We start from the raw sequence: 21,979 nt of genomic DNA on the forward strand, positions 1-21,979 counted from the left end.
GTTCTCCACAAGGGGAGCTAGGATGGTGATGAGGTGCTTGGAAATGTTGTAGGTGGCTGAGTTTATGCTGCTGCCAATCCAATCCTTTGTGTATCTATGGAAGTCCATATATACAGGGTGCAGCATCCACCGGGTAAAGGTGGTGGTATGCAGGGAGCTCAGTGGCTTTTTCCCTTTCAACTTCTTGTAGGCAGCTGATGACTTTCTTTTTGCTTCTGGGGTTTCACCTTGAAGCTTCATAGGTATTGTTGTCACTGAGTGTAGTAATGTTTATTTGCTCTGCTTCTTCTTGTCAGGGATAAAATACATATCTATACTTTTGTGTCCCAGCTGAGTAACAGGAGGAGAAGAGTCTGGTGGAGCAGCAGAGGAACAGTTTCAGCCATTTGGACTCAGCTCAGCCACTACAGAGGAAACAATGACTTCAACACAGGAGGTGAGAAAATATCTCAGTTACTGTTATTGAAACTGTGCACAGCTGGTTGTTTTTTTGTTTTTTGTTTTTTTAAAAGCTCTGTTTGTATCTCTGTCACTGCAGGACCAACATGGAGCGAGAAGTCAGCGCTCCCAGGAGGCCGACAAACCTCACAGAAAAAAGAGAGAGAAAAAATACAGCTGTGAGGAGTGTGGGAAGGATTTTAGCCATCCTAAAAACTTGAAACCCCACCAACTCATCCACAGAGGAATTAAATCGTACAGTTGTGCTGAGTGTGGAAAATCTTTTACCCAGGCTGGACACTTAAAAACACACCAAATCACCCACAGTGGAGTTAAACCGTACATCTGTGACTTATGTGGAAATTCTTTTACTCAGGCTGGAAGTTTAAAAACACACAAATTCATTCACAGTGGAGTTAAACCGTTCAGGTGTGATTTGTGTGGAAAGTCTTTTACCCATCTCGGAAGCTTGAAAACACACCAGCTTATCCACAGTGGCGTTAAAGCGTACAGCTGTGACTTGTGTGGAAAATCTTTTAGCCAACCTGGACACTTAAAAACACACCAACTCATCCACAGTGGAGTTAAAGCACACAGCTGTGACTTGTGTGGTAAAGCTTTTACACGCAGTAGCCACTTAAGAAGCCATCAAGTTACCCACTCTGGAATCAAGCCGTACAGCTGCGACATTTGTGGAAAAAATTTTGCCCAGCCAGGGCACCGAAATATACACGTACGGATTCACACCAAAAATGATTTTTGCTTCTGTGATCAGTGTGGCAAACTGTTTGTGACACACAAAGACTTACAGCAGCACATGTTTACCCACACTGAGGAGAGACCTTATAAATGTGACCTATGTGTAAAGGCTTTTAAAGAGCCACGTTCCCTAAGAGTCCACCAACAGATTCACATCAGAAAGAAACTCTACAAGTGCAGTTACTGTGAGGTATGTATTTATATTTCTTTCTTTTTACAGTTGCAGTTATTTTGAAGTACAATGTGCATTTAGTTTAATTTCGAAACGAAATGAGACATGAAAACTCAGTGAATTCTGACACAAATCTCCTGAAACTTTACTGATGTTGGAAAAAAGTAAAGTTTTAAACCTTGTCTCATTTCTATGTATCTAACATTCAAAGTCCAATGGATCCATTAGAGAGTACCTTGGGGTTATTATCTTGTGGCATGCAGAGTAGAGCATCCAGGGGTTTAACATCCAATCTTCCCATTAAGTAGATTTCCAACGAATTAAGAGACATTTTCGCCCAGTAAGCTGAGTGTTATAATGTAAACAGTAAAATGTAATTGGACACTGGCAAAGATGCTCTTTATTTCAGGCAATGTTCAGGATAAAAATGTTAAAGGAATTCTCTGACTTACACTGTCTTTATTTAGAAGCAGAGCGACACAGATGGATCCAGTTCTCAACCCTGTCGTCAATGTGGTGGTGGGAAAGTGTGTCGTTGCGTTGTTTGTGCATAACATTTCAAACATCAAGAGAGCCTAAAACCACATCAGTGTAGACACACTGGGTACAAAATGAACTACTTCAACGAATGTGGAAGAGGCTTCCCCACATCAAGTCAATTAATAAAAAAGCAATTAACCATAAAGCACTATCTCCTTCACACTGGTATTCAAAAGCACCTTTGTGACCATTGTCAGTCATCCTTCATTACTGCACGTGACCTTAAAGTGCATAAATGAGTCCACACGAGAGAAACCATACAAGTGCAGACACTCTGACAGAAGCCTCCTACATCGGCTCATTGTAAACGTCATGAGATTACACACATTGAAGGGAACCTGCTAAGGAAGAATTTCATGGCTCTGAGTACCGTTTGGTTTTTTGTGATGTATATGAACAATAAACTTCCTGAATCTTGAATGTAGAGTCCATCAGAACACAGAATTATATTTCAAATATATTTACGACTTAATTTAAACAGAATGTGGGAGAGGCTTCCCCAAACCAAGTGAATTAAAAAAACATGATCTGATCTCAAGTGGGGTTAAAAATCGCCTCTGTTCTCTGGGCTTTACTTTCATGTAATACCAGTTTGTACCAGAAGATGGAGCAGTGAGTTAGTGTAACCTCTTATTCACAGTGGCAACAAAGTAGTGATGGGAATTCCGGCTCTTTTTAGAGAACTGGCTCTTTTGGCTCAGCTCACTAAAAAGATTGCCAGCTTACCGGCTCCCAACTGGCTCTTCAGGTTGTTTTGTTGCTTTAATTAATTTATCATTAACAATGATATAACATTATGTACAAAAGGAATTACTAATGTTTAAAATAAAACGTGGTTTTATTTATATATGTTTATATAGAAATATATACGGTGGCCTCTAGAGACAAAGCACGTACAAACTCCAAAACACATGTCTAGCATTAACTGAACTTCCAAAACAGAGCTACCTAGATCACTTAAATTACACAATTGAAAGCATATGTGTATTGTTTGTATATTTATACACAAGCACTCTTATATATTCAAATAATTATGATTAAAAATGTTCACCTGTTACTACCACACACCAAATTAGGTCATTGGTACACCCTGGCTTGTGTAGCCACTAGGTAACAAAAGCTCAACACTGCGCCTAGCATCCTGGAGCACTTCTGTTTGGAGTTTGTACGTGCTTTGTCTCTAGGGGCCACTGTAAATATGCTTTTATTTATTCACTCCACATAAAATGTAATAAAATACAAAAAACAACTATTTACATTTCAACTTTTAACTATTTAAATTTTCAACCTTTTCCATTTAAACACATTTAAAGTGAAACAACACAAAACACTGCAAACCACAATACAATTAAATATAAATTAAAATATGCAAAAGAAAAGAAGATGCACATTTTCTGTCATATACGCCTGCATGAATAAACTTTCTGAATCCTTTATCATCCGCAACTGTAAATAGTTGATTTGATAATTACTATACCTTTCTAATGTGACGTTGTTGTCCCTGGCTCACTTTCTCTCTGGCTGTATCCCAATTCAGGTTCTGCAGCCTTAACCTACGCAGCCTTAACGGTCCACAAGGGCCGCGTACTCAAAGACCACTAAGACCGGAAGTGCGAGGCTTGTGAAATGGGACGGTCTAGCCTCCGTCGTGCTGCCCAGGTTGCCTAGCAACAGCTGGAAACGTTTCATACAGCTTTATTTGACAGAAATGAAGAAGAACATATTTTGTTCATTTGTTTATTTGTTGCTACAAGAGCTTTGTGTGATTTGAGGAGTATCTGAGGCTGAGACCACGGAACTGCAAAACATGATTGTTGGGCTTCATTTCTGTACTGAACAGTCATTTTAAGATTAGCTATTAAATAACAATTAGCTAACGTTGTTCTTGAGACTAAAGTCAGTGTAAATATAATATGACCAATATTATAGTTAATCATTATTAGTTATTACAGCAGTGAACTTGTTTCTGCCTTTCATAGTGTGTAACTTGAAGGCCCTGAGTACTTTCTCCCACACTGGAAACACTGGGATGATCACATTATTTGAACATTACCTAATAAGACTGATTCAGCACAGACAGTTATGTTAAACTTTCCTAGCAGTCCTTCACAAACAGGGAACAGTCTGTCTATTCTCTCCATCTGTCAGCTGCTGCTGGCTCTTCCTCCTCCTCTTCCTCACACACTGCTGAGTTTGTCCTGGTGGATCATCAGGGCTGCAAAGCCTCACAGATGATGTGCAGCAGTGGGTCCCTCAGTCTGTCCTCACTCTGGACACTTGCAGTCGTCACACATGGAAATCAAATGTGTGATAAGCTGCAGGATTCAAACACAAGTGTAACTTATAAACACATGTTCATACTTTTATTCCACAATCAGAGAGAAAGAAACAGAGAGAGTGCAGGACAGACAGACAGGTGACAGTCTCAGGTGTACACACTGCTACACAACAGCACCAGAGAAGCAGGATTTAGTGTTTGTGTTATTACGAAACAAGAAGAGTCCCAGATGGTGCAGTGGACACATGTGTGACTGCTGTGATTAAAGCATCTTTCTTTCAGCTTAACGAGTGAACCGTCAGCTCGTTCAAACACACGTTAAAGTCCGTTTGGCTCGACACCACCGAACACAGGCAGCAATATAACACAGCTAACATTAACAATGCAGTGAATCCTGCTTGTGCCGTGATATTCAGGACTGCAAACCGAGCAGCATCACTGACTTTCAGCTTGTTGTGTTTGTGGATATATGACTGACTTTAATTATCCATAAAATCATCACATTCTCTGTAAGATTAAGGTCAGCTATTGAACGGCGTATATTTTAAAGTAAAGGCTTTAAAACCAAGTTAGTACAAACATCACTAATGTCACATAACTTTGCCGACATGTGGCCAACAGGAATGTTTTAATGTTCTTCATTATTAAACATTCGCGCATAAATAAGTTACATAATATTCAGTACTTACTTTTAAAAGTTTACTCTTCGGCCGCTCCTCTTGCACCGTTTTTTTCGGCAAAATTATCCACACCCACCTCCGCGCTATGAAGTCTGGGATATGTTGGGCCACGAAGTCTACACCGCCACATCCTTAAAATTCAGGGAAATGAAGGACGCATTTGAGGGCCGCATTTCGAGCAGCCTTTGAATTGGGACAGCCTTGGTCGCGTCGCTGTGACGTAATCGGCCTTAAAATGCGGCCTTTAAGGCTGCAGACCCTGAATTGGGATACGGCCTCTCTCTCCCTCCCGCTCTGTTCCTGTGCTACTGCGAGTGTAACTACTGCCCCTCCCCCCTCTGCCCTGTGCAAGCACAAGGCTTACATGCGGAGTGAAGCAGAAAACAAGTGCGAGAGAGAGGGTGAGAGAAAGAAAGAAAAAAAAAACACGAGCCGGCTCTCAACTCAAAGAGTCGGCTCTAAGAGCCGTTTCGTTCGCGACCGTCACATCACTACAGCAGCACACATCAGGACCATTTTAAACATCACATTTTAGGTAATTAAAATTCCATCAAACCTCTACTTTTGGCTCCTCCTTTCACTTTAGTGTGTTTACCGTATCCACAAATTGGCCACATTTTGTTATTTTTAGTGAATGCGTTTTGATCCAGATGTTCTGAAGCTGTTTTCTTGTTGATTTGATGTTTGTATTATGAAATCCTTATGCTGTTAAAGCATTAGTTGTATTTGATTAACTCTGTGTAAAGTGTGTCTAAATAAGCAGTTTAGTGTGTAAAATTAAGAAATTGTCTCACAACAAATAGCTTGAGCCAGGATTTCAGATTCAAACTAATTTAACTGTTTTCAGTGGCACATGTGGAGGTTTATCAAAGGAGGAGACTTGGCTGTTCTCCACTCACAGTGAACAGGGTTTTTTGCAAAAACCTGCTGTGGGTATGAAGTTTGCAGAGGGCGTGTTTGAGATGCTAAAAAGATGATTTTTCCTTCCAAAGTCCAAACACAAAACTGTGATTGTTAATACCTGAAGTGAGATTACAGGAAGATAAGCTGAAAAAAAATATTAGTGCAGTGTGCACTCCTGTGTTTCTAAAGAGCAGCTTTTACAGTGACTAATGAAATAAAGGCTAACCATTCCAAAACCACCTTTGCGCATGTTACCATTAGTGGAGGTCCAGTTTGTGTGCACTGGCATGGATCTCATCGGGTTGTTTTCAGTGTTGGGCAAGTTATTTTGAAGAAGTAATTAGTTATAGTTACTTCTTCAAAAAAGTAACTGAGTTAACAATTGATTTACACTATTATAAAAGTAACTAAATACTACAAAATATTTTTTTAAGTAATAATGTTTATAATGTTACAGTTTGATACTCTGATGATTTCTTGTGAGCATTCCTTTAGTTTGAACCCGGTGACAGTATGAAGTTATTATGAAGTTCACTGCTCTGTCACAATCACCATGGTTCATCAACATTTCATGATGTGTGTGAATTTTTCTTTCCACTGTTGGTGTGTTTTGTTGTGTTGATTAAAACAACCAAATGCAGCTTTCATAGTTTATCATGTGTTGTGAAACTGTGATCTTTGGAGACATGGAATGTGAATGTGTTGTCTGAAAAACACTTTAGGTTAACTTCTGCTGTTTTTAAATGTGCTACATAAATAAGAATGATTTGACTCGAAAAATAAAAAGTGTTTTTATGTTCAGACGTCTTTATTCTTGAAGTTTAAAGTTGGATTGTTAAATTCTAATAAAAGTGGTAATTTAACACATTCTAATAATAGTAATAATGATGATTATGATAATAATAATAATACATTTTATATATAGGCGCCTTTAAGACCCTCAAGGTCACCTTACAATGGCACAGAAGGAAGAACAGCACCTTAGCATGACGTTATACTATAACCATAACCTTAAGAAGTATTCCGGATGGGTGAGAGAAAAAAGTTAATTCGTTGTTGGATTTGTGCGCATGCGCCACGTCTGCGCGGAAACATTGGGTAGGATGTTTTTCCAGGTAGGATCGATTCCCAGAACACCAGCTATCCGAAAACAGCCCAGTGGCTAACAGCTGGTGCTAATATCTGACAGTAAATATGTCCAAAAGTACTTTTTTTTGCCTTTTCGTCAAGTCTGTCTTTGTACAGACCTGCCGTGTTCGCCGTCGTTTTGTACATCACTGTTTTTGGGGCAAATAAAATGCAAGTAGGGATTAAAACCGCAGAATTAATTATTACCGGTGCTGGAAATACTAGCGCTTGATGCAGTGTTTTGATTTTTTTGCCACTTGTACCCACAATGCAATGCGCGAAAGTCACGTGGTCTGTCAGCAGCGGCAGCCAAAACGCGCCAGCATCCACTCCCCCTTCTACCCTGTGAAAGGGTAGATTTGATTGGGATTAATATAATATATAAAAATATATTATTTTTAATGTCAGCTTTTAGTTTACAGGTATGACTGAAACTTCATTTCAGCACTAAATGAGCGACCTGGATATTCTTTCCCTCTCTGACTGCGTTGCTGTTTGCAAGATTAATAACGGGAAAGCAGGAAGAAGGGGGCGGAGCAAAGTGTTTGTGCAGGACAGGAGTCGAGCAGAGAGAGCTGCTTTTTCACGAAACGGAAGTAAAGTAGTGAAGTTAGAGGAGAGAAACAAACTAAAGCATCGATCATAAACCACTACCAACGTCCTGATCGATATCTGCATCGATCTGCCCACCCTTGTAGCCTGGATCGTAGCTGAGATCAGCGTGAACCACGTGGGTCTCTGCTCCCTGATCTGTTTCCTGTGTTTGGAAAGAGTTCCGGCTTCATCGCGGAGTTTCTCTCGGTTTGTGGGCTCATCTAAAGGTAAGCACCGAGCTAACTTTACTGTGAGTTCAGTTCATGTTGAGTTTAGCTCCTGAATGAGGTCTTCTGCTGCTCTCCTCGGTGTCTGTTCACAGTTTATTGTGAACACGTTGAGAGAAGAGTGAGAGAGTGTTTGGAGAAAAACACCAACTAATCATTAGCTCAGCATGCTGGGAGAAGTTGGAGCAGAAAAGTCTTTTCATTGTCCCTGCAGCTGTTTTTCTGCCTGCACCAAACCTCTACAGCCTCGTTTCTATTTGAAGTGATAATCAATTTTGAATTGATTTTCTAAACCCACCCCAACTCACCCTGGTGTGTGAGGTGGGGTGGGTTTAGAAAATCGATTCAAAACTGATTCAAATTGATTTTAGCATGAACAATGCGATATCTATTTATTAAATCGTAAATGGATTTTGAAATATAAATATATTTTGCCAGAAATGCCAGAATCTCAGGTTAAAACTCACAAAACTACTTCAACAACCACAAAACAGCTAAAACGGGTTATCTGCTGTAAAAAGCCAGGCCAGGGAAATGTCCTTCATGTTTTCCTGTGTTTTATCCTCAAATACTTTGACTGCCATAATGCTTACACCTCTGATGAAGTCTGACAAATGTCGATACTGATAAATTACTAGAATTATAATATTTCTGACTGTGTGAGTCAAAATTGAATTGAATCAAGTCCAGACCTGCTGAATCAGAATCAAATGGATTATAGAAATCTAGGCCGAGGCTCGAAAGAACGGGATGTAGCTGTGGGTGATGAGGAAAGATGAAAAGAACAATTGATAACGTTTTCATTAAGTTAAGGCCTGATCTGTCTGAAATTCATAGCCAGTGCTCTGACACGGAGCCATCAACCTTTCAGCTTATTTTTAACACTGGTTCAGAGACCGCATCAAATAATGAGCCACATATGATTGACTCCGAGCCACAGCCCACTGACAGTAAAAGGGGGAACGTGAATACATTTCGAATAGAGTAGCTTGACCAATTTCCCTGGCTGTGATACAGTAAAGCTGACAACATAATGCACTGCGTTTACTAGTGGTGCAACAGATCAAAAATCTCACGGTACGGATCGGATCACGGTTTTAAATCACGGATCGGATCGATTTTTGGATCATCAAAAATAGAAAAAAAGACAAAAATTCGACTCGCCATTTACTTATTTAATCAACTGAAGACTCATTCCACGCACTTATATAAAAACAAATTAAGGTGCAATATGGACATTATGGACCAGGCTGGGCAGCCTCTGCAGCCTCTGCACACGGCCATAAACAACCAGAGGAGTCTGTTCAGTGACAGGTTGCTTCTCCCAAAGTCAAGGACCAGCAGACTTAAAAAGTCCCACACGCCATCAAACTGTTTAACTCCTCGCTGGAGGGGAGAGGGAGGGGAAACGGGGACAAAGAAGGGGGGAACAAGTAGCTGTAGTGCCTTTTCACTGTGCAATAGTTTTTGTTAATATCCAACGGTGTAATAGACTCACAATACTTGAAATGTGCCGTTCCCTTGTATTCTTATTCCTATTTATTCTATTTATCCCTTTTGTATTCTCTGTATTTATATATGTGTAAATATGGTATATTTCTGCTCACATTCTGCAACTTCTGTGGGTGCTGTGCTACTGGAAACTGAATTTCCCGGAGGAACCCACCCGAGGGATAAATAAAGTTCCATCTAATCTAATGTAATCTATAGGGCAGTGCAGGGCTTTGTATCTACCACTCCGCTGTGATATAACGAGCGGTCACGGTCACGTGGCTTTCCGTTGCCCTGGAGATCCACCCATTTGTAGTTAGAGCAACAGAAGAAGCCTGGGACAGTTCAGCCATAACTTTAAACTTCTCCTGCTCATACATGCTTGGAACCATCTTGTCACACTGAAGTGGACGCACAACGAGATATCATAGCGTGGCTCAAGCACGTTCATCACAGTTTAAACCGCTTGTTTTGCACAACGGAATACGGCCTCCCATCTGCAGCTAAACACCCCAATAGCTTTAGTAATAGCTTTAGCCCGGTCGGATCGGGCAGCAAAAGGCTGCTTAAATGCCGCAAACTCCTCTGCTCCTTCACTTGGACCGCTAGCGCTGACCATAACTACTGCTTGACAGACTGATCAAGCGCACCAAACACATACTTTTTTTTCTTTTCTTTTTCGAATCTTCGGATCACGTGCGTACCGAACCGTGGAGAGGGATCGGTTTGGATTTCGGATCAACCGTGATCCGTTGCACCACTAGCGTTTACTGTCGTGAGTGTGGAAAGACCATGCCCGGCAATTCTGTATTCATGACTCTTAATTGAAACGCTGAAAAAGCACAGTGTATCCAGAAAACAATTACCGTATATGTTGTGATAAATGCATTGTCCAAGTGCCCCAACTCCCCACTGCTTTCAGTGGCAGGCAGCAGCAAACAGGTCGACGGAGGAGGCCGATGTGATGACTAAGTTTAACATTGTCTACAATATTACCTAAAACTGCCAAAGCACTTTAAGCACAAGCACTTTTTCAGTAACATATCTTTCTTGTAGAGCAGTGTTCCAAATAAAGAACTTTGTGTTGACAAGATTGTTAGTTAATCATTTACAAATCAATATTGTCTGTAAGCACAGCAATTTAAAGAAAAAGTCACAGTTAAAACTGCGGTGTTCAACGATGTGGTTGAAAAATTGTGGTGCACCTAAGAAAAAAAGTTAGGCACACCAGGGCAATCTTGGCAAAAAGTTAGTCTAGAGTCTTCCTGTTAAAGAGCCAAGAGCCTTTCTTTCCACTTCCTCCATGTAAATATGTCTGTGAAGGTTCTCAGTCATCCAGGTCCTCGTAGTCAAAGGAGCTTGCAAAGAAAAGCGTCTGGACTTCTTTAAGTTGCTTGAAGACGTTTCACCTCTCATCCGAGAAGCTTCTTCAGTTCTAAGGTCAAATGGTGGAGAGTCCCAGATATAAACCTAGTGGGAGTTTCCCCCCACAGAGGGACAAAAGGACCCCCTGATGATCCTCTAATCGCCTGAGCCAAGGTGGGAAACTGGGCGTGGGTCCCAATCAGCCAGAGTTTCGGGTGTGTTCATTGTGAAACCTGGCCCCACCTTATCATGCGAATTCCTGAGGTCAGATGGCCCAGGATGTGAGTGGGCGTTAAGGCGTCTGGGAAGGGATCTCAAAACTGGATTATAGATGGCAGAGAGTTGGTGTCGTAAACCCCGCCTCTGTTCAAAGATGGTCACTCACAGTGGACATAGATGGCTTCTTTCATCTATAATCTTTAATCATCTATAATCTTTCATCTATAATCCAGTTTTGAGATCCCTTCCCAGACGCCTTAACGCCCACTCACATCCTGGGCCATCTGACATCAGGAATTCGCATGATAAGGTGGGGCCAGGTTTCACAATGAACACACCCGAAACTCTGGCTGATTGGGACCCACGCCCAGTTTCCCACCTTGGCTCAGGCGATTAGAGGATCATCAGGGGGTCCTTTTGTCCCTCTGTGGGGGGAAACTGCCACTAGGTTTATATCTGGGACTCTCCACCATTTGACCTTAGAACTGAAGAAGCTTCTCGGATGAGAGGTGAAACGTCTTCAAGCAACTTAAAGAAGTCCAGACGCTTTTCTTTGCAAGCTCCTTTGACTCCTCCATGTAAAGTTTGGCTACAATGGGACACACTGGGGAGCTCACAGCACATCCATGTTTGTGTCTGTAGAAACCCTCGTTGTATTTAAAATATGTGGTGGTAAGGCAGAGGTCTAACAGTGTGCAGACCTGATCAGGGTGAAGCTGGTTCTGGTTTTAAGGAGCTGTCTTGATGTAGTTGTTTCCTGACAGTCTCCACTGCCTCGGTTGGAGGTGTACAAGTGAAAAGTGAGACCACATCAAAGGACACTCTGGTTTCATCTGGATCAAGTGTAAGTTTGTGGACCTTGTTGGTGAAGTCAGCAGAGTTTTTGATGTGATGGGCTGTGTTCCCCACAAGGGGAGCTAGGATGGTGATGAGGTGCTTGGAAATGTTGTAGGTGGCTGAGTTTATGCTGCTACCAATGAGCCTGAGTGGGACTCCTTCTTTGTGTATATATGGAAGTTCATATATACAGGGTGCAGCATCCACCGGGTAAAGGTGGTGGTATGCAGGGAGTTCAGTGGCTTTTTCCCTTTCAAGTTCTTGTTGCAGCTGATGACTTTCTTTTTGCTTCTGGGGTTTCACCTTGAAGCTTCATAGGTATTGTTGTCACTGAGTGTAGTAATGTTTATTTGCTCTGCTTCTTCTTGTCAGGGATAAAATACATATCTATACTTTTGTGTCCCAGCTGAGTAACAGGAGGAGAAGAGTCTGGTGGAGCAGCAGAGGAACAGTTTCAGCCATTTGGACTCAGCTCAGCCACTACAGAGGAAACAATGACTTCAACACAGGAGGTGAGAAAAATATGACAGTTACACTGTTATTGAAACTGTGTGCACAGCTGGTGTTTGTTGACATCTTTGATTCCACTAATGGAGTTTCAGTTTGTTCCACGACTGCATTTCACTCACTGCCTCTGTTTGTATCTCTGTCACTGCAGGACCAACATGGAGCGAGAAGTCAGCGCTCTCAGGAGGACGACAAACCTCACAGAAGAACGGGAGAGAAAATATACAGCTGTGAAGAGTGTGGGAAGGATTTTACCCAGTCTGGGTGCTTAAAAACACACCAAAACATCCACAGTGGAGTTAAACCGTACAGGTGTGACTTGTGTGGAAAATGTTTTACCCAGAAAGGACACTTAAAAGCACACCAACTCATCCACAGCGGAGTTAAACCATATAGCTGTGAGTTGTGTGAAAAGTCTTTTAACCAGCCTGGAAGCCTAAAAAGACACCAACTCATGCACCGTGGAGTTAAAGCATACAATTGTGAGTTGTGTGGAAAATATTTTAGTCAGAAAGGATATCTAAAAACACACAAACTAATTCACAGTGGAGTTAAAGCGTACAGCTGTGAATTGTGTGGAAAATCTTTTACCTATCCTAGAAGCTTAAAAACACACAAACTAATTCACAGTGGAGTTAAACCATACAGCTGTGAGTTGTGTGGAAAGTCTTTTACCCAAGCTGAAAGCTTAAAAACACACAAACTCATCCACAGTGGAATTAAAGCATACAGCTGTGAGTTGTGTGGAAAGTCTTTTACCCAAGCTGGAAGCTTAAAAACACACCGAATCATCCACAGTGCAGTTAAAGCACACAGATGTGACTTGTGTGGAAAGTCTTTTACCCATTCTCAAAGCTTAAAAACACACAAACTCATCCACAGTGGAGTTAAAGCATACAGCTGTGAGTTGTGTGGAAAGTCTTTTACGTATCCTAGAAGCTTAAAAACACACAAAAACATCCACAGTGCAGTTAAACCATACAGCTGTAATCAGTGTGGTAAAACTTTTGCTCAAATTAGTAACTTACAATGTCATCTAGTTACCCACTCTGGAGTTAAGGCGTACAGCTGTGACATTTGTGGGAAATCCTTCAGCACGCCAGGGTACCGCAATGTTCACTTACGGATTCATACCGGACAGGATGTTTTCTGCTGTGATCAGTGTGGGAAACTGTTTACAACAGCCACACACTTACAAAGCCACATGCTTACCCACACTGAGGAGAGACCTTATAAATGTGACCTGTGCAATAAGGCTTTTAAATCTCCACGTCACCTGAAACTCCACCAAGAGATCCACACCAGAAAGAAACTCTACAAGTGCAGTTACTGTGAGGTATGTATTTATTAGGGGTGCAACGATACACAAAATTCACGGTTCGGTTCGATACTTTGGTGTCACGGTTCGATATTTTTTCGATACAAAAAAAATGTTCATGCCTTTTTAATTTGTCATTTATTAAAATTATAAATATATATTTTAACTCAAAAGTACAGTTTTTAAATTTAACCCTAACCCTTGTGCGCGTCTTTTGTTTTGACAGCGAATGCGCACCTGCGGACCACTTATGTGCAGCCCTGGTTATTTAGCTCGTCATATTGCAGCCACAGAAATTATTTTGTCCATGAAACCATAAAGCTGCACTTTCTTTTTGCCTTATAGTCTGATTTGTCATAACTTCTCCGTTTTGCGGTAAGCTTTTCTTTGGCTGTCACTTCTTCACCCTGACCTGTCTTATTTGGCTCAGCAGAACTAAAATATATATCCTGCTGCTTTTACACACGTACTCACATAAGCTCAGCGATTCTCTGCGATCAACCTCTCACATGTTTAAGCTGCGGGAGATTTCACTTGTCATGTTTGCATAGTAAGCTAACAATTAATAAGACGATGTCAGAGGAATTGGTGCACAAATTATCATCACTCACAGATCAGTGCTGTCGCTCTCTATACACAGTTCGCACGATTGCAAAGTGAAAGCAAAAAAACAAGCGCAAATTCAAACGCGATTTCAATATGTCACATATTGACAGTGGCTCACCGATGCCAATGACATAATTACCCAGCTACATTTCCGAAAGAATGCAAAAGCATTGACATATATTTTTCCTTCCTACAATAGCCCGACGGGCAGGGAAGAGAGAGATTTTGGTAGCCCGACTGAAAAAATCGCTAGCTCCGGGACGTCGGGCTAGCGATATTGCGAGCCCTGTATCTGATTGAGGAATCACTCATCTTTGGAAAAGAGAGTTTATTACAGAGAAATGTCTCTTTCCAAAATAAAAGCTATACTATCCGCTTCTTCTGGGCTATATTCTCAGCAGCATATTAAACATATCAGGTCTCCATAAGGAGAATCATGTGCTAACAGCTGTCTAAATGACTCGGCTAAAGTTAGTAGCATGCTTGCTTTTTTTTGTCTGCTTCCACTTGTCTTCGCACTAGGATGATGTCGGCGTAAATGTGCAGTCATATTCGTTGTGTTCCCACTAGTGCTTTCAGGTTAATCTCGTTGAAATGACCTTAACGCCACAACACGGCAAATCTCCGTTAACGAGCTACCGCCGATCGCCCGTTCATGGGGCTAGACGGCCAACACGTTAACGAGCTAACTGCGCTAACACACTAGTTCCCACCCATGTAATTGAGCATTGCATGGCACATCCAACATACTGTTTTACTTTAGTTCATGACTGCTTACCTTCAGGGTCATACGTCACATGAAAACCAAAATAATTCCAAACGCCAGATCTGAATGAGGGTGGGGGAGGTTCAATTTGCCATGTTGTAAGGAGAGCTTAACTTCTGTCTCGCTAGCTTGCCCTGCGCTCTTCCTTCTGACGATGGTGTCTGTGTTGAGCGCTCAGTGAATCTGCGTTCGACTACTCCGCCTAGGCTGCACTGTCAAGCCTAGGCGGAGTAGTCGAACGCAGATTCACTGAGCGCTCAACACAGACAGCATCGTCAGAAGGAAAGTTGATAAAATAAATTACAAATGTTGTATTGTTCGATACATATGCGTACCGAACCGAAAGCACTGTATCGAACGGTTCAATATCGATACGAATATCGTTGCACCCCTAGTATTTATCTTTTAATTTTAGCCTGACTGTTTGGAACTACTCTGCTCATTCAATTTGTTAACTTTCTGTAATAACTCCTTAGTAATTCTACTGCATATAAAAGCAGTGCTTATTGGATTTTAGTCTCAGCTATTATTTATTTCTTCCATAGTCATAAAACCAGTAAGTAATAACTCTTCTGTAGTCACAATCTCCCCATTCTCCCATAGTTAAGACTGCTACAATTTGGCCAGTGTTAGATGACTTATTATCTTCTTTACTAACTAAAATCAGTTATTGTTGCTTTAAATTGGGAGCGAGACCGATTTGGTTGCAACTTTTCATGTGTATTTATGAAGAATATGATATAACTTTTTGCTTAGATACAGTTGTTTTTGTTTTAAATAAACTGGATGCAAAAATGAAGAATTATTTTAACCTGCATGTCCTGAACCAGAAGCTGGTCTTGAGTCTCTCTGTTCTTGACAGGATGGCGTGGAGCAACGGTTTGTTGTTGGGATGGACTGGGTCCTTCAGTGTCTGAGCTGCTCTGGACCAGCATCTCCTGGTGTAAATGTCCTGTAGGGAGAGGAGAGGAGTCCTTCAGCAGCAATCTAATATATAAATCTGCCATCCTTAGTACAGCCGTTCCCATACCAGGATGAGATGTTCTGTGTGAGGATGCTCTCCACAGGGGCTGAATCGAAAGTTCTGAGGATCCCTGGACAGACACCGAACTTCCTCAGTTGTCAGAAGTTGTACAGGTGCTGGCTAGCCTTTTTGTATGTGGGCAGACCATGTCATACCTGAGGAGATGTGGACACTGGGATACTTACACCAACCTCCTTGGTGTTGCAGACGTTCAGCTGGAGGTGGTTATCCTGGCACCACAATGACAGATTCTTCATTTCCTCCATGTAGGCCGCCTCATCGTTGTTGGAGATGGCACCCAACACCACTGTGTCGTCAGTAGATCACAATGGTATTAGAGCTATGAGTGGCCACGCAGTCTGAAGTATAGACAGAGTAGAGCAGTGGCGAGAGAACACACCCCTGTGTTCTCTCGCCACTGCTCTACTCACATAGTTACCCTGTTTCCTGTCCACATGGCTGAGAGTGGTGTGCAGGATATGGACGATGACGTCCTCTGTGGATCTGTTGGGTTGGTAAGCAAAGTGGAGTGGATCTGTGGTATTTGTGGTGGAGAAGGAGATGATGTTTTTCCGCAGCCTCTCAAACACCTTCATTACCACCAAAGTCAGTGCAACTGGCCGGTAGTCATTCAGGCATGAGGGCTTGTTGTTCTTGGGCGCAGGGATGATTGTGGATCTCTTGAAGCATGTGGGGGCCACAGACTTTGCCAGAGACTCACTGAAAATGGAAGTGAGCTTACTTGCTAGCTGGTCCACAGAACAGACGCAGCAGATGGCCGGTGATGCTATCTGGCTTAGCCGCTTTCCTTGTGTTCACTCTCAGCGACGCATGGACGGCGTGCTTTACGATACGGATCACCGGTCCCTTGCCGTTGACATCACCGTCCTCTGTTGTAAGGCAGTAGTTAGCATTAGCCACCTGGCTAACCTCGAAACTGGTGTAGAACGCGTTCAGCTCATTGGTAAATGCAGAGTCTGCATTGATCGGCGCAGTGTCTCTGGCTTTGTAATCTGTGATGGTGCTTAATCCCTTCCACATGCTACCCAATTTCGCTGTGCAAGAAACTGCACAATGACAATAAAAGTTCTAAAAATGTTGAAGGAATTCCCTGACTTACACTGTCTTTGTGTCTTTGTTTAGAAGCAGAGCGACACAGATGGATCCAGTAGTCAACCCTGTCGTCACTGTGGTGGTGGGAAAGACTTTCGTTGTGACCTTTGTGGAAAAACTTTCACTCGGCAACAAAGCCTAAAATTACATCAGCGTAGACACACTGGAGACAAAATGAACTACTGCAAAGAATGTGGGAGAGGCTTCCCCACATCAAGTGCATTAAAAAAGCATGTACTCATTCACAGTGGAGTCAAAAAGTACGTGTGTGACCAGTGTGGGTCATCCTTCACCACTGCAGGTGAGCTTAAAGTGCATAAACGAGTCCACACAGGAGAGAAACCATACAAGTGCAGACACTGTGACAAAAGCTTTTCACGATCGAGCAGTCATAACCTTCATGAACGTACACACATGGAAGAGAACTTCAGCTGTGACCAAAGGCATCAGCGTGATCATGCAGGACTGAAATCACTGGATCACAATGATTCTGCAGAGACAGAAAGATCCTCTTCTGGTTTCAGGGTCAGACTTAAAAACTTTGAGATCAGGCTCCACAGAGTTCATCTTGAGTCTCCTGTAAAGAGTGCAGCTGATGTCACACTTGGATGTTATGAGGTAGCTCTGATTTCTGAACCGGCAGTGAATAATCCTGGATCTTAAATTTGGGAATCTGCAAGCATAGACCTGAAAATCAAGGTTTTCTCCCCTGAGGGATTTAATGCTCTAAATTTCTATCCCTGTTAAATGTTAATCTTTGTTCAATTAGAACACAATAGTGTTTAGTAGTTGTACTTTTTAAAGTAATATAAACGCTATGTGAATATGTTTTTTTTTTTTTGTTTTTAACCAAACTTATATTGTACCAAATATCAGTGTATGGCTATATGCATCAATTTCTTTCATTTCAACTTTCTTTTTCTTTTTTTTTTTTTTTAATAAACTTGTTTTTCATCTATTTATCTTGTGTTACCTCAGTTAAATTTGAATGTTTTTTTTATATTTAAACTTGTGCTTTGGTAATCCCTGTTCTTAAATCCATTTCTTTCAAAACTCCAAATCATTTCACACTAGTTTTTGCAGTAACTGGTACAGGATTTTACATTTAAAAGCTGCAAAGTATTTTCTCCCTTCCTGATTTTTATGTGTGTTACAATTAAGTGCTTTAGTTCATTAAACAGACTTTGAAAAACAAAATGTTTGTATGTATTAAGGGAAATAAATAAAGCCAAGCAGTCTGAATAAATCATAAATGCCAAAGCCTATCTTAGGGGTAGTATTAGTTCATATACCACAATGCAGAAAAAGGCATCAACTTGATTATGAAGCAGTTCTAAGTGAATGTGTACTCATCAGAGTGTAGTAATACAGATAGGAAGATGGCAGGATTTTTAGATAAGCACTTTTTGTATCGTTATCAGAGAATCCAAGGGAAGCATTAAATACCCCAGTGACTGAGGAGGAAGTGCCACTTGCTATCAGTTCTTTTAAAGGAGGAAAAGCATCAGCACTTGTTGGTTTCTGCTCAGAATTTTATTAAAAAACTACATCATCTTCTTGCCAGATCATTGACGGATATTTTTTTAGACTCTTTTAAGAATGAATGTCTTTCCCCAACACTTAGACAGGCTAATATTTCGTTAATTTTAAATAAAAATTAATCACCAGATAGGTTTGGATCATATAGGCGGATCAGCCTCATCAATGTCGATTCTAAATTACTCTCTAAGCTATTAGCGATGAGACTGGGGGGCATTCTCCCATTGCTTATAAACCCTGATCAAACAGCTTTGTCCACAATCATTTCTCATTTATAAATATTAGACGATTGTTAAATATTATACAATATTCGAATCAGACAAATTATATGGCTTATGTTATATCTTTAGATTCTGAAAAGGCATTTGCCAGAATCGAGTGGACATGCTTTTTTTTACCGTATTACAAAGATTTGGCTTAGGCAAGGGTTTTATTGGATGGATTAAAACTATCTACAAACCTCAACAAGCCTATGTTATAACAAATGGTGTACAATCATCAGTCCAAGAGACTGTCCAAGCCGGGGCTCGAACCGGCAACCTTCCCGATCGCCCCAACGATCGGGAAGGTTGCCGGTTCGAGCCCCGGCTTGGACAGTCTCGGTCGTTGTGTCCTTGGGCAAGACACTTCACCCGTTGCCTACTGGTGGTGGTCAGAGGGCCAGTGTCCGGCAGCCTCGCCTCTGTCGGTGCGCTGTGGCTGTGGCTACAATGTAGCTGCCATCACCAGTGTGTTAATGGGTGGATGACTGAATGAATGAAATAAAGCGCTTTGGGGTCCTTAGGAACTAGTAAAGCTCTATACAAATACAGGCCATTTACCATTTCACACTACAAAAGAGATATGAGGCATCTTTGCATTAGCACTTGAACCTCTCCTGAGGCCATTTGCCAAGATATGCATGGCATAACAGTGGGTGGAGCAAATCATAAAACTGGATTGTATGCTGTCGATATTTTGTTCTTATTAAAACCAGAACTATCAATATCAGACATTATGTCTATTATATGTAAGTTCAGCTGGTTCTCTGATTCCAGAATTCATTTAGGGAATTCAGAGGTTATGCCGCTGGGTGATCAGGTTAACTCTCTGACAGATATTTGCAATTTTCAATGGTCCTCTTGCGGTCTCACATACCTTGGGCTAAAAATTCTTAAAGACCGATGGAAACTGAACTTGTCCCCAGTTCTCATTGGAAAAACAAAAAAGAGAGAAAAGATTTGGACAGATGGCAAAGTTTGCTGCTTTCTCTTTAGGAGCCATGTGAGCCTAATTAAAATCAATATTCTCCCTTGTTTGTTATATCCAGTACAAATGTATGGGCTCAAATTGTGGTCACAAGTATTTTGTACTTGTAAATCAGTTTTGTACTTGTAAAAAGAATTTGTGTGTGTGTAAAAAAGATTTTTGTGTGGACTGGCGCCCCTCCGACAGCCAAACCCATCCATTCTCTGATTGGATAGTTACATTTGTGATTGACATGACATTGGCCAATCAGATGAACGGAAGAAAATTAGGGTCAAAATTTGTACTTTTAACTTGAAACTTGAGTGCAGAGTTTCACACGTATTTTTTTTTGGCTAAGTCGACACTATTAAACCCGGTTCTTTGATCCCCATGATAGAACGGAGAAAACCCGACTCAGGAGTGGTCAAAACATTTATGATCCTTTATTCAATCATCTTCCGGAAGAGAGAGCCCTGCACAGCCCAAAGCCAGCTCTAGCATTTAGAAGCTAAAATGTGTCTCATATAGGTGTTATTTTGGTCCTTTACACGCCACACATAGTTTCGATAAAAACAACTGCTTGTATGTTACTAGTTCCGCTTTGTCTGGTTTCCTGTATTTTATTAATATGCCTCTGCAGCTCCACACTAAACTTCCTGTTTTTCAGTCTGGCTGAGCACTTGGTTTATGAGTCAAAACTGGCCTTGCTTTACAAGCCTTTATTATTAAAATGCATAAAACAATATAATCATAAAATAAGTGCTAAAAATATATATTTAACAACACACAAATATCTTTTTTACACACAAATTCATTTTACACATACAAATCCTGATTTACAAGTACAAAATATTTCTGACCACAATTTGAGCCCATACAAATGCTACCTCTATGGATAACCCCGAATGTTTCTCGGGATATAGAAAAGGTTTTTTCAAAATATATCTGACATGGAAGAAACCTGGATTAGAAATTAGACTCTTACAATTGCCTACACATAGGAGAGGCATAGGTTGTCAAATTTAATTTTCTATAAATGGTCAGGCCATACCCGTTTTTTTTTATGGAAGTGGTTACATGGTTATCTCAATTTTGATTCCCTCCTAGACTCTTGGTCTGCTTCACCTTTTTAACTTTGGAGCCTAGTTGTAACAAAAAGAAACTTTTTCCAGCTAATCAATCTAATCTTGTTCATTCCAAAGTTTCACAATCTGCAGAAACAGCTACGTATGATGATTTGGAGACATTTCTTATAAAGCAAAAAGACAGAACTAATTTTATTTCTGCCTTTTATTCTTTACTATATGCTCATAGTAGCAGCACACTGAGTGTTATGGGAGGGGGATCTTAATAATGAGTATACAGAGGAGGCTTGGAAAGGAGCCATTCCCATAGCTACATCTACTTTTACTTGCAACCGCTTACGAGAAACCCAATACAAAAATTTACACCGCCTATATATAGCTCCTAATGTTTTGCATAAGATTACACCTCAGGTTTCCCCCTTCAGTATCAAATGTCAAAATGAAACTTGCATCCTTGTCCATTACCTTTGGGAATGCAAATTAATCGAACAATTTGGAGTTCTATATCTCAAGTACTGAGTAATATTTTTAAGAATGGGATCCAAAAGGACCGTGGATATTTTCTTCTTGGTTCACTTTCAAAAGAATGAACATTAACTTACTTGCAGCATAAACTATGTGATAAACTGTTACTGTTAGCTGTTTTCAGGTGCCTCCAGGTAATTAGGAAGTGAGCACCAAGGATGAGAGTTCACTCTTGTAGTTTGTTTTTTAAATCTGTGGGTGAATAGGTAGTTTTTTCTTTTTCCTCATAGTTTCTTTTTCTCCTCTTTTCCCCATATGTGTAATTGTAAATGTAAGGACTTTAACTGTATGCGATTCCCTTTCTTTTGCTTCTTTGTTATGTTTTTGTGTTTGTTCGGATGATAAATAAAAACTGTTGAATCACAAACTCACCTGAACTGGATCCTATCATTTTTATTTTTGTGTCATTTCTTGTAGATTGGTTTACCCGAATGTAGAATCTCTCTGTCATGGTTTGATCAGTAAACCTCATCCAGCTGGCTGCACTGAGAGGGAACCTGCTATACTGTGCATGTATTGAATTTTCCATTTGATGTTGTTGAATTCTTCCTTATTTTGTTGTATCCCTTTATGGACATGTAAAGAAAATCATTGTTGAGCTAATGCACGGTTTACTTCTGATCTATCTAAACTTCTCC

The 21,979-nt window shown here is 40.9% G+C and overlaps 1 protein-coding gene and 1 pseudogene across 2 annotated transcripts; both read left to right on the forward strand.

Annotated features, from left to right (window-relative positions):
• Positions 1–314: 314 nt before the first annotated feature.
• On the forward strand, positions 315–2,565 carry LOC146625979 (uncharacterized; annotated as a pseudogene). Its single transcript, XR_014906516.1, has 3 exons — positions 315–436; positions 539–1,387; positions 1,837–2,565. The product of XR_014906516.1 is annotated as an uncharacterized LOC146625979 (transcript).
• A 9,456-nt stretch (positions 2,566–12,021) lies between these two features.
• LOC146625980 (uncharacterized) lies at positions 12,022–17,628 on the forward strand. The gene is made up of 3 exons (XM_085363099.1): positions 12,022–12,143; positions 12,290–13,474; positions 16,996–17,628. The coding sequence occupies exons 1-3, from the start codon at positions 12,126–12,128 to the stop codon at positions 17,626–17,628; spliced, it is 1,836 nt and encodes a 611-aa protein (XP_085219225.1). The 5' UTR covers positions 12,022–12,125.
• The last annotated feature ends 4,351 nt before the right edge of the window (positions 17,629–21,979 follow it).

This window comes from Diplotaxodon limnothrissa, linkage group LG9 (assembly GCF_057381915.1).
Source record: "Diplotaxodon limnothrissa isolate DT_005_m linkage group LG9, D_limnothrissa_male_GT1.1, whole genome shotgun sequence".
NCBI lineage: Eukaryota > Metazoa > Chordata > Actinopteri > Cichliformes > Cichlidae > Diplotaxodon > Diplotaxodon limnothrissa.

Coding starts and splice junctions, on each gene's coding strand:
- LOC146625980 (XM_085363099.1), top strand. Junction 13,475..16,995: donor ACAAGTGCAGTTACTGTGAG/GTATGTATTTAT, acceptor GTCTTTGTTTAG/AAGCAGAGCGACACAGATGG.